The 12,970-nt window shown below is 35.0% G+C and overlaps 2 protein-coding genes across 8 annotated transcripts in view; both read left to right on the top strand.

Annotated features, from left to right (window-relative positions):
* Positions 1–4,439, top strand: part of ARL13B (ARF like GTPase 13B) — a 49,294-nt gene extending 44,855 nt beyond the window's left edge. For 4 of the 5 annotated variants that reach the window (XM_014059179.2, XM_014059176.2, XM_014059177.2 and 1 more), the window contains one exon: positions 2,095–4,439. Coding sequence is in view for 3 of the 5 variants with exons in the window: in XM_014059176.2 (XP_013914651.2) it covers positions 2,095–2,171 (77 nt within the window). In the remaining 2 variants the exon portion in view is untranslated. The other variant, XM_087721463.1, reaches the window with a different exon arrangement.
* Positions 4,440–6,341: 1,902 nt separating this feature from the next.
* The window catches only part of NSUN3 (NOP2/Sun RNA methyltransferase 3), a 42,397-nt gene continuing 35,768 nt past the window's right edge, over positions 6,342–12,970 (top strand). For all 3 annotated transcript variants that reach the window (XR_015697485.1, XR_015697486.1, XM_014059186.2), the window contains exons 1-4: positions 6,342–6,476; positions 6,935–7,044; positions 9,436–9,779; positions 10,331–10,485. Coding sequence is in view for 1 of the 3 variants with exons in the window: in XM_014059186.2 (XP_013914661.2) it covers positions 6,390–6,476; positions 6,935–7,044; positions 9,436–9,779; positions 10,331–10,485 (696 nt within the window). In the remaining 2 variants the exon portion in view is untranslated. The remainder of the gene's footprint in view (positions 6,477–6,934; positions 7,045–9,435; positions 9,780–10,330; positions 10,486–12,970) is intronic.

Below are 12,970 nucleotides of genomic sequence, written 5' to 3' on the forward strand. Positions count from 1 at the left end.
CCAAACTATAGAATTATTAGATACAGATATTCCTCCTGCAACAATCATAGATGTGTGCCACTTGCAAAGCCCATCAGTTTGACTACAGATATGCCATGACAGCCATATGTTGCACTCATGTATCAGCTGTGAAAAGGGCAAAATCTGTCCTGGTGATCATTAGAAAAGAGACAGAAAATAAAATTGAAAACATTGACATTCCTTTATAGTAATTTGGTATATTTGCATCTGGAATGCTGTGATCAGTTTGTCAGCATGTTTTTAAAAGGATTATAATATTTTTGGGAAAAGTGAAGATTATGGAAATGAAAACTACTAGGGTCTTGAACCCCTTCCTTATGAGAAAGTCTAGAACATATTTAATTTAGAAAAAGTATAAGTGACTGGAGACTAAGTTAAAAATTGAGGTACATGATATCATGCAATAGATGGAGAAAGTGAAGTGAAGTTTTTCCTCCTTTCCCCCAGGAGCCGTACTGTGAACCTGACTGAAGGTTTTAGAAAAAGTACTTTGATACACAACAATCAATTTTTGGAATTCAGTATTGCAAGATGTGATGTTCAGTAATTTGGGTGGCTTTTAAAGGGAGTGGATACAATCATGAAGGACAATTCCAGTAAGGGCCATTAGTTCTGAAGACTAAATATTATTTCTCAGCTGGTGGTGTATGCCTTCAAATACAAGTTGCAGAAGAACATCAGCAGGATGATTGAATGTCTCTACCTCCTGTTTCTGTGCACTGCTGGAGCATAGGTTGGCCAGAAAAAGCAAAATACTGGACTAAGACAGACTTAGGTCTGATTCAGCAGTTCTCCTCTGTGAAAAGGATCTTGTTATCTTAGAATATTATTGTAAGGATTTGTAACCAAATTAGTTGCATTATGTAATCCAACTCTACACTTGAAGTATTTTTCATTTGTAGAAAATATATAGGAAATACATAATATTCTGTTAATGCCATATAAAATAAATAAAAACATACCTTAATATTTTGCAACAGATTGAAATTTCATAGGTTTTCTTTGTTGTAGAGTTTAAACAGTTTGAACAGATAACATTAATGATCAATTTATATCATGGAGAGGAACGAGGAGTATTGATAAACGAAAGGAAAACATAATGTTTCAATAGATATGACTTAAAAATCTCCTAAAAATTGGTGAATATAATCAATGCAACATCCTGTTCTGCCTCTTCTGAATGCATTCACTATCTTTTTATAGCTTTATAATTTTGCATATTCTAAGCCTGCCTGATGAATGTCTTTTAATTCTTTTCTAAAATGGATGTTTCTGTTCTGTTCTAACATGGTTTAATAATTTGACACTTGCCTTGTTTTCCTTTTTGATATTCTGTTTACATTAAAAAATACATTCATAAAAATCCTTGGATACTTGGTTTTGCAATTGAGTGCAATCTGCTGTTTACATCTCCAAATCACTAAGGTTTATATCTACTTTAAATCTTCAATGTTGCTGCCGATTTAGAATTAGTTGGGGAAATAGGGAAAAAGATGCTTCTTAAAGAAATGGTTCTCTGAAATATTCCTTTTATTTTCTGTATTCTTATTGATTTGATCAATATTTGAAACATAAGGTGAGTTGAGAGTGGCAGTGCCAGGGATAATTATATATAATAAAGAATACTAGCCATCTGGTATCAGTTAATTTAGATTGTTCTTATTATGTTTAACCAAAAATTCCTTTATGTTTTCAACATAAATTTGTAGCAGTCGGGAACAAATTCCTCCATATGTCTAGGATAGGGTAGTTGTGGGTGGAGTATTTGTAATTCTAAAACTGTTTCAAGTGTGTTTGTCTTTTTACAAGTCATTCTGAAAATAAAAGTTATAGCCAGAAGGAATGACAAAAATGTAAAAGAGAGATTGTGAAACTGATAAACATGTATAACAAACATGTATCTTTCAGTATATAAATTTTGCACAAGATAGAATTATCAGACAAAAGCTAAAGATTTCTATATGCATATTAAAAAGGTAGAGAATTTCATGCCTTTTTTTTGTTCAGTTTACAATAGTTGGATAAGAGGGATATTGTCTGTTAATTTGATTTCTTTTCTAATTTGTGCTTTAGATTTCTATGGAAAGCCATTGCCGCCACTTGCTATCCATCAAAGACCTAACAGCGATATGCATGGTGTTATTTCTTAACCAGCAGTCACTTTGTAGCTTTCAAGAGGAATCCAAAATAACATTACATTAGACATTGCTTTCTTTTTTGAAGAGATACCTGCTATTCTTACAAGTTGCTGGGCAAGGGCATCATGGTTACATTGGGTTCCTGGTAAGAATGTTTCTTCTAAATGTTAACAATCCTGCTTCCTCAATTTACCAGCTACTCTTCAAAGTTGATATGGAACAAGGAAACTCATACAAGCAGAATTCTTGCAAAAGAAATGACAACAGGATATTTATTTCCCTTGCTGAAAACAATACTCTCAAGACCAAACTCAACTTGATTATGCACATACATGCTTTCAGTTTGGCTAAATATTTTTCTATATTCAACACTTCAAGAGTTTTTTTTAAAAAGTACATGCATGCTCAAATGGGAAAAAATACAAACTGTACATTTAAACAATTTGATATATTTTTATAGCATTTTATTTGTTTTAAAGAAATTATTTGGTCAACAGAACTATTTTGACATACTAAAAGTCCTACCTATATTCATAAGTATCTACTACATTTTTTTGGAAAAGCAATATACTTGTGTGCAATTTGCTTCACAGTTTGCCTAATTGTTAATTATGTCATTTTATCTTGTTCTTTGTCTATCAGAAAGAAATGTGCATTGGAAGGAAACTGTATTCATGTTTTCCTTGATGGGAAACAGCACTTTGGAGTTAATTGACACGATTAATTTTATGTTCTTGGAGCTAGAGGGAGAGGGAACCTTTTGACTTTCCAAAGGACAGAAAGAAATGTCCTTCAATTACTGTACAGAGTATTCATGGCTAGTGCTCTTGCAGTACTTGTTTCATCTTGGGGAACATGTGAACATATGGATTGGGGAACTAGGGCTGTGGGTCACTTTAAAGTAAGTAGAAGTAGAATTGTAAAATTGAGTTATACCTCCTTACACCAAATGTAACAAATGTATCTTCTCCCAGGCTTATGAGGCAAGCTTAGCTATTTTAAAGAGTAATAGGTGGATGCAATGTTCATGTTCCTTCACAATCCAAGCCTTGGCTTTGAATTCAAATTACTCCATAACCTTTATTTCATTTATGCAGGCACATTTCCTCATTACATTGGGGTTTCATATATACTGAAATAAATGAAAATGTTTATATAAAAAAGGTTATCTTTCTCCCCTGAAGATTTTTTATTGCTTTAGTGGTTGATAATTGCAAATATTATTCTAACATCATTTCTAAAAATATTTAAACGCCTTTCTTTAAAAAAACATTGCAATCCATTTTTACTTCCTTTTTCTTCATTGCATATTAGGGGTAAATGATCAAAATTTGCATATGATCAGAGGTTTCTCTATATGTTCAGCTAGTGAAAATAATTGAATGGCTTACAAATATCATAAAGCCTTAATACTAAACTGAAAAATCTGTGAATGTAATGAGGTTTGGAAGTTCTCACCTTCCAGCAACATCTTATTCAAAAGCTTCTGTTTCTTTGCAGTTTAAACTAATGCTTTTGTTCTGCTTGATAAAAGTAACGCCCATGTCATGAAACCAATCGGTTTGGATCCTTTCATACATGATCCATATCTATCCTAAAGTCATATAAAAATAGTCTCATAAACATAGTCAGTTGCATGCATACAAGCTGAATGAGCTTGCTGTTGTAAGATTACTTTCTGACTAATGTAAAAGAATTATGTGCATAATTCATGGTACATAATTGTTTCCATATATATGGAATTCCTGAATTTTTAGATCACAAAAATTGATGTTTGTTTTTCATTACTCCTTTTAGTTAACACTCAAACTTGTTAAGGACTGTCTTACTTTCTTGAAGCTCAAAAACATTTTTCCTCTCAAGGCTTATGCAATAGGACTTCCTCCTTACCCATGCTGTATTTTTCTCTGCCTCCAGTCCTCAAAATCTGTTTCAAATAGAAGATTTTCTATGTGGAGAACATTTTGAGGGCAACTCATGGTTAGGGAGAAATACTTATCTTCTATTTTATTAGTGGAAATAGATTCAATAATGAAGCATATTCATGGGATTTTTGTTGTTATCAGATGCATAAGTACTAGGAATGTATTTTTAACATGTTGACTTTCCTTTTGTTTATTATGGATTATTTATTGAATAGTACGTTGAATGTTTTAATGTCTGAAATAAAGATACACAGAAATGTGATCTAATATTTCATAGTACATTTCACTTCATCTGGAACACAGTTTTTATTTTCTTAAAATTGTCAGTAAGTTTCATTAAAGACTGGCTAAAGAATCCAGTTGAAGTGTGATATATTTTCAAATTTTCCCAAAGCATTTGAGCACAAGGTTGGATGGAGTAAGACTTCTGTTTCAGAAATTATTTTAAAGAAATACTGTGGCTCTTGTGTGAGCACATCATTTCTCCATTCCTCATTTTACCAACAGTATCCATTCGATTGTGGGGGTGGAGTGGGGGAAGCAGTGCTTTAAAGGGTTGAGACTAAAAAGGTGAAATGACTTTAAGGAGTTAGTTCATTGAAGTTAATGTACTTTAAAGCAGCTACTACTTTTTCCAGGTTTCCTAATGTAGAGCAAGAGTTAGCAACTTGGAGTCTTAACAGCTTTTGGACTTACAGCATCTTAACACCTACAAAGCAGCAGTTTGCTTATCTCTGCTGTAGAGACCAGCATACCCTCTTGTTACTTAGCAAAATGTATCAGTTTGAAAAACTGCAAATCTGTTTCTTTGGATAAATGGCAGACATAACAACTCACAAACATCAGCTAGTTGAGATTCACCCAGTTCATTACTTTGTCTAAATGCTACTTCAGAATATCAATTGCCTCACCTATGCTAAGTTTTTTAAAATGGAGAGGGAGAGCTTGGAATCATCCATGTATTTTTGACATCTAAGTCTATATCAGCCTACCAGCAGTATATGTAGATGTTAAATGGAACAATGAGGGAATTCATAGCCATAAAAATGACTATAATGCATAGATCTTTGTGATTCTGATTTTTACACAGTATTCACATAAACTACCATCAAATCGGACATCTGCATTTACTGAGCCGTTACAGTTATAATCCCAGCTGGTTTTGATGCTACTCAAACAAAAAGGCCCCAGACTGAAATGGATCATGAATGCCAATGAAATTTTCACTCAAATGAAACCACAATCACATGTAATTAATCTGCATATAATTAACCATAAAATAAATGTTAGAATCTAGTTTTACAACTGGTTGTCCTATGATTTGCTTCAAGAAATCCTTTGGAGCTCATTTCTATAGGTTCATTTTTGTAAGTCTCCAGTATTCCACATCTTATCCCATTCCTTAAGCAGCTTGGGCATTGCTCCAAATGAAGAATTACTGACCAACTGACAAAATGAGTGATCAGATTATAAACATTTGCTATTAATGTCACCAAAAATGTGCATTTTATATGGGATCCAGCTAAAATTTTCCAATTGTACATGACACCTATCTGACCTGATTTCTGATACCACCACCATGCAAACATATAAAACTGATTTGGACCCTATCAAGTTTTTTCATTGGGTGTATCTGCACTAATTGTTTCAAAATGACATAAAAAATGCAGATCCAAGAGACGCATCATTGTGTTTTTAAGATTCAGAAACAATTACTAGGAGCCAATGAGGATTAGTGAAGTACCAGGGGGATCCAGGGTCTGCCTCCCTAGAGAAGCCCATTAGTACCATTGGGCCAGCCTACGTTGCAGGGTTTTTTTGAGAGAAAACGGGAGTACTATGTAATTTGCCTTCAACTTCAAAACAGAAAGTAGAAGATAAATGAACTACTTTTCTAGTGTTAGTAAGAAAAACTAGATGGACTGTCCTCTTAGTAGAAATTAAGGGATCCTTGGTTTTTCAATAAAGCATCAATTATGTTTGAAAAAAACGAATACTGGAAAGCAAAGATCAGACTCAAGTAGATCCTGTTTTTAGAAGCTGGCTTTTCATTTGCATGCCGTGCTCCCGACCCACAAGGAGTTTTTAAAAAGGAAGATCCCAGCCCCACATTCTCTCCAGCCTAGTCTGATGCTGCTGCCGGAGAGGAGTCGTCAGCTCCTCTCCGGCAGGAGGCGCTATTACCCTCCCATCGTCCTCTCTCCGCCAGTGACTCGATTTTCTGAGACGCTTCCGCCGGCCTGATTTTTTTTTTTTTTTTGCGGGGGGGGGGGGGACAACATGCGCGCCGCTTCCAGCATTGACCATGTTCGCGCGTGGAATCCTTCGGGCGAATTTGGTTGCCGCTCGGCGACACAGAAAGGAAAGTTATTCCTCGGCGGGGAGGAGCCAGGTGAGTGCGAACCGGTTGAGAAACACCGCACTTTTGCTTCGCCGCGTTTCCCTGCCTTTCCCAGAATGCCCAAAGTTAACTTTTAAGTGGGTAAAGTGAAATTATATCTTATCGGAGAAGGGGATCTTGCCTAGCTTCATTTCGCCAGTCAGTCAATCAATCAAGAAAAAGATTTAGACCACATTTCCGGTGTTAAGGGAAAGTTGCATTTTTCTCCCCCCCCCCCCCGTTGGGTTAGAAGGGGCTTCTACAATTTCTTGCGAAAAACAATAGCGCAAATGCCTATGTTTTAGGCGTTTTCTTCCCACTATACCTTCAAAAGGTGTAAGCGATGCGAATAATCCCTATTGCAAATAATCTGTCCCTGAAATCGGCCTATTTTAGGGATATTTACCGGTTAAAATGTAACTTGCATACAGGGAATTTATGCTCTCTTTCTCTCACACGTGTCACATCAGAAAGAGTCCACATCAGAAAGAAAGCCTCAGAAGCAAATATGCCAGGCGGTTCTCAATCATTTCGAGAAACAATACTCTGAAGAATTGGGAGGAGCATGGAATTCAGTAAGGTTAATTTCTGTTTTGTTTTGTTTTCTCCTTTCTCTTTCTTCCTGACCCAATCCATCCTTTTTCAAATAATTAAAATTGTACTTGTCCTCAAAATGCGAAAACTTTTTTTATTTTATTTTTTTCTTATAAAATGGAGCCATACAATCAAAGCTGAACTGGTGGTATATCAATCACTATAAAAATATAGATAGCAAAATCCTCCTCCTTAATGATCATGCTCTTAATTCAATATTTCCTGATATAATATTTAGGAATATAGCTCCCATCATTCCCTGGGGTGGGATGGTTTAGGAAAGGGACAAGATTGGCACTAGTCAGCATTCCATACTGGAGTCATTTGACATGTATGCAGACCTTATGAATGATTTATTGTAAGATGAACATTACAGCTTGATAAAATTATTTATTTTGATGTCAATTTCAAAATAAATGCTTTGATGGTTTTTTATAAAAGTGTAGCAAGAGGCAGAAGAATTGCTCCTGTAGCAGGATCTACAATTTCCTAGCTAATTCTGCCTGGTGTGAAAAACTGGAAAGACAATCTAATTGAAAGAAACAGAAGGTCAGAATAGCTAAAAAGTGTAATGCCCTACTTTCCACAATAGATGTTGCAAAAGCAGTATTTCTGTATTTTATTTTTCAGATGGTTTTAATTCTAGAACTGTTGTAAGTAATACACCAATTAGAAAAGAGAACCATAGATCTGGTCTTTCTGCAGTCCTTTACCAGCCTACCACAGATCTACTTCCTTTGGCTTATTACAGATGTCAAGAGTCCCCCTATTGGAGAGCATTATATTCAGAATTCTTGTAAAGAGTAAGGAAGCTCCTCCTATGAAGGTTGTGTATGTGTTGAAGAGAAGTGAAATTGTGGAATTTACTTTTCCATCATAAGGTATCTTTGACATAGAAAACTATATTTTAAAAATCAGGCTTAATAGTTTTCTGAATTGGTTCCACAGATTCAACTCAAACTAAACCTTCTGATTTCAATGCTAGTGTTTCCTCTTAATTGTACCATATATAGTTGAATATCTACATATATTTTTCCTTTGCTTGTGAATTAGATACATCAATTTGTGTATCTGCTTTATAGTTTCTTAGGTAGAAGAAGAACACTTTTTCCCATGTTTCATTTTAGAAAATTACATGGGTTTATATACATATTTCTTAGTTTGAATTGTGCTTCAAAGCTATAGTCACAACACTACTCTGTCACATATTTACATTGTGACAGAAAAGAAAAGAGGTATACTATAAACCATTGTTTAACCTTGACAACTTGAACAGAAATGGACTTCAAATCCTAGAAAACCCCAGTCAGCATGGTGATTATAGTAGCTCGAAAATTATATGATTTTGATAAGCAGTCTCTTGGTGATACTATTTCTTTCCACTGACCCAATATGATGTGCTCTATCTAATTATATCAATTAGATATAATTAGATATCTTTTTTCATACCAAGATCCATATTTAGCTTTTAAATGGCATTCCAAGAGTTACTTTCTGCAGGTTAGGCAAACCTGCACAAATGTTACATAAATGTGATTCAATTAAATTCAAATTTAACCACAATTAGAGGTATTAAACATACATATGATCAGTCTCTTTGTGTAATTTTCCTCTTCTCAATGGGTTGCACCCAAGATTTTAGGAAGACATCATAAAGGTTGTACAATAGTTAACATTTATATCCTGTCTTATTTTTGTTCACTCAAGCCTGGCTACACATGACTGATTCAAATTCAGCCCTTGGTTGAATTTACACTGTTCATTTAACCAGGTGACCTTGTAGTTGAAGTTGCCTAATAATTAAATGTGTGCTGCCTTAAGATTCTGAACAAAGCTGGAATATTAATTTGACATATAAATAAAAAAAGTTTTAACTTTGGCTTTCTGTTTTGCAATCCCAGCTCATTAAATTAATTTATTCACTATTTGAATACAGAACATGAATTAACTCAATAACCAAGTTAAGTAAGTCATATAAAAACAGACAGTAAATTCCAGGAGCGTTGAATATTGATCATTTGACCCTTAAACCAACAGCCTAACCACTACAATGCCTTTCTTATAAGGTCTTAACAATAAGAAAATAAATTGGGTAGCAAGTGATAAAAGACGTGAATTTTTCCTGATTTCAAGGCCACATTTTGCAACTCAAATCCTGCACCTTTCACTTGTGCATACACATTCAGAGTGGCTTATTTCAGATTAAAAGATGTGCAATATGCTGTCCTGTTTTAATTGCCTTCATATGTAACTGAATCTAGAAATTAATGACCATCAGTTTAACCTCTAACCTTTCAGATACAACTAGTCATATTAATAAATTGTTGAATTCTTACATATCACTGCATACTTGGATATTTTTTTCTTTGATCTGCAGGGAAATTCTTACAACACCGCAATACTGGCAATATGCAGTCCTCCTTAATAAATTCAGTTGCTCTTCTGAAATGGAGTCTTATTTGAGTTTAAAGAACTACCGCCTCCTTTTCACAAGCCCTTCATCCTCTTTTCCACAATCATTGAAATGTTACATCGGTGATGCTCCCGAAAAATTCCCTTCTCAGAAACACAGAAATGGACAATTAAAGGAGTATTACTTGCTAAATGCTGCCTCTCTGCTGGCAGTACTGGCTCTGGAAGTAAAAGATGGAGAAAAAGTATTGGATATGTGTGCTGCCCCAGGAGGTAAATCAGTAGCCACATTGCAGTATGCTTGTCCAGGTAAGAAGGAAAGAAAGGAGTCCCTGTGGATTTTATTTTTCTAGTCATAACCAATTATAGGGGACAGTACTTATCTCTATTTCTAGTGGTTTTGAGCCAGCAGTGTTCAAAGGCATTTCCATTCTCATGTGGCCAGCATGACATCACAGAGCACTGTTTCCTCCCCACCAAAGTGGTACATTTTTATCTACTCACATTTACATGCTTTAAAACTGTTAAAGTAGGTGAAGACATGAGCTTACCCTGTCACACAACTTCTCAAACTTCGACTGTAGGTTTTCCATCCAACAAGCCCAGTGTGTTAACTGCTAAGCCACCGTGCTATCCCAGGTAAACCACTCCAATAGTGAACTCAATAATACATTGTTAGCAAGCTTGTTCCCCAAAACACATTTAACAGTTTATTCAAAGGCATTAAAGAATGCTCTAATGGCATTTTTTTTCTTGATTTTAGGCTGAAACCAGGAATTAATTTATATTCCAAATATAGTTGACTTGAGAAAATTGTGGCTTGGCTATGTATTTTTTTTAATCTTAACTTTCTTGCATAGGGCTTTTACAGTCAAATGAATATGATAACTTGAGATTCCGTTGGTTGAAGCAGACACTAGAATCCTTCATTCCAGAATCTTTGATGAGTCTAATTACTGTTTCTCTGAATGATGGAAGAGAAATAGGAAATCTTCAGCCTGAAAAGTTTGATAAGGTATGTCTATATTGGCTAATAATTTTATAGAGACTAAGTTTTTCTCTTATCTCTTGTTAACTTATCTAATTAAAATATATTATAGTGATTGTTCCTTGTACAGAATACAGAAAAATCCATTTTTATTTTTTGTTCAGAAATGTAGCATTGGTTTCTTTTGGTTCTCCTCTCCAAGAATAATAACAACATAGAATAACAGGGTTGGAAAGGACCTCGGCTGTCTTCTAGTCCAATCCCCTTCTTGATTATTTTGGACAAATGGTTGTCCAGTCTCTTCTTGAAAACCTTCACAGATGGAGCAGCCCAACATCGGAGGCAAGTCGTTCCACTATTTAATTGTTCTCAGGCTCAGGAATTTTTTCCTTAATTTTAGGTTGGATATCTTTAATAATCTACCCATTGTTTCTTGTCCTGCCATCAAGTGCTTTGGAGAAGTCATTAGACTAGACATTCCTAATTCTTTCAACCGTTCAGCATAGTGTTTAGCCTCCATACCTCCTATCTTTTTTGTACTCTTTCTAGACTAGAGTCTCAATATCTTTTTTATATTGTGGTGACAAGAATGAGACACAGTATTTCAAGTATGATCTTACAAGTTCAGTATAAAATGGTACTACCACTACACATGATCTTGATACTTTCAATCTGTTGATGCTGCTTAAGAATGCATTGGCTTTTTGCAGATAATATAACAGAATTATTCAAGGCTTCTACTTGGAGGATTTAGTGGCTTGGAGGTCCCATTGTCCCTATTCCTGCCTCATGTAAGACTAGCAATTAAAAATGTAATTATAAAAACTTTTAAGAATATCCAAAGAGTATTCAATGTGTGTCCATGAATCTATGTACATATATTTGTGCCTGGAGTGGGAAACGTAACTACATCCACACGGTATCCTGATAGTTCAGGTGTGCAGAATACACTGCATATGCTTTCTAGGTGGTAGGTTGTGAGTAAATCATTGACCTAGAATTGTGTGATCTTGCTTGGGGTAAAATTCACCATTGTAATATAACGAAATGTAACCCATATTGTCAGGCATATTTCTTCCATTAGCAAGGAATTCTGCCGTTAACTTTAAAAAACTTAAATGTAGAAATAAGTAAAAGAAACTAGAATCAAAGTTAAATAATTACCAGAAGGGAAAATATGAAACTATGTTAAAAGATAGATTAGTATCCCCACAGAATAAGTGGAAATTGTTACAGAATGCCAGTGGTAAGTGTGAAGACATTATGAATGCATGCATGAAAAACATCCTTAATAGCATAATGAAATAAATGACAAATCTATGAGAAAATTGCATATAAGAGAATGATTAATGAAAAAAATTATGTAAAAAATGTATAATATATGGTTATGCATCAAGTCTAGGGACTTAAGGGAATTGGTGAATTAGTGAAGTAGCTCTGTATTAACATACCTTTGCCTGTTTAGCTTGTTTTATGGTTCTTAATGTTTTTAATAATGATTGTTATTTATAAAGATGTTGTTTTTTTAAATGTATGCTGCCCAAAGTCATTTGTTTATGAGATGGGTGGCTACATAAATTTGAAAATAAAGTCCGTATAGAGAAAAACAGCTGAAAAGAAGTAAGAACAAGCAAGGAAAGGTTAAAGGAGAGAAAATGCAGAGTGATTACAGTGGAAATAAAATTGGAAGTGGATAAAAAGGTTTGAACAAAGAACCTTCAACAGAGAGAACTAAATTAAAAGTAAAAGTGATGAAATCATTTGGGATGAAGTCAGTGAAGAAATGCTGAAAAAGTGTTTTAGAGATGTATAGGGGAATGACAGTGATGTATTGAATGTAGAATTGAAATGAATGGTCTAAAAATTAATGCCCTTGGTTGTGGAACACCCTTCCATCTGAGATCTGGCAGGCTGCTACCCTCCTAGACTGCTGGAAACCAAGAACAACCTTTTCCCCGCAAGCATTGGGATTGAGTGGGAATGGTACCTAGAAAAACTTAAATGTTGACAAATGTAGGGGATTTTTCTTTGGCATATCAGGAGGTTTTGTTATAAACTTACAAAATTTGGATTTTTAATGTTATGAGAGTTATCCAAGGTTATGGTGCAAAAGCTGAATAGCCACCAGAGATGGGTTGCTACTGGTTCGCACCGGTTCGAGCAAACCAGTAGTGGAAATTGCAACTGGGTCACCGAACCAGTAGGGACGGCAGGCTTGCCACACACCCAAACTTGATCCCCATTCACCGCAGCATGTTTTTTCGACACTTTTAAGGTTCTGTGCATGCACAGACCTATTTACAGGCAACTGCGCACATGCACGGAGCTAAATCTCACACATACCGAACCGGCAGTAACACAGGCAGAAACCCACCCCTGATAGCCACATAACACTTCTTAATAAAATGAAATATAACATCATAAATGCTGTCAGGTTGAACTGTGAAGTGTTTTGTGTGAACATTTCGTTGCTAATTATTAATGTATGCTGGAATAAAAAAGATGTCTGAGA

The sequence above is a fragment of the Thamnophis sirtalis genome, unplaced genomic scaffold (genome assembly GCF_051295495.1).
Source record: "Thamnophis sirtalis isolate CommonGarterSnake01/CBP01778 unplaced genomic scaffold, rThaSir2_p1.2 scaffold_8, whole genome shotgun sequence".
Classification (NCBI taxonomy): domain Eukaryota; kingdom Metazoa; phylum Chordata; class Lepidosauria; order Squamata; family Natricidae; genus Thamnophis; species Thamnophis sirtalis.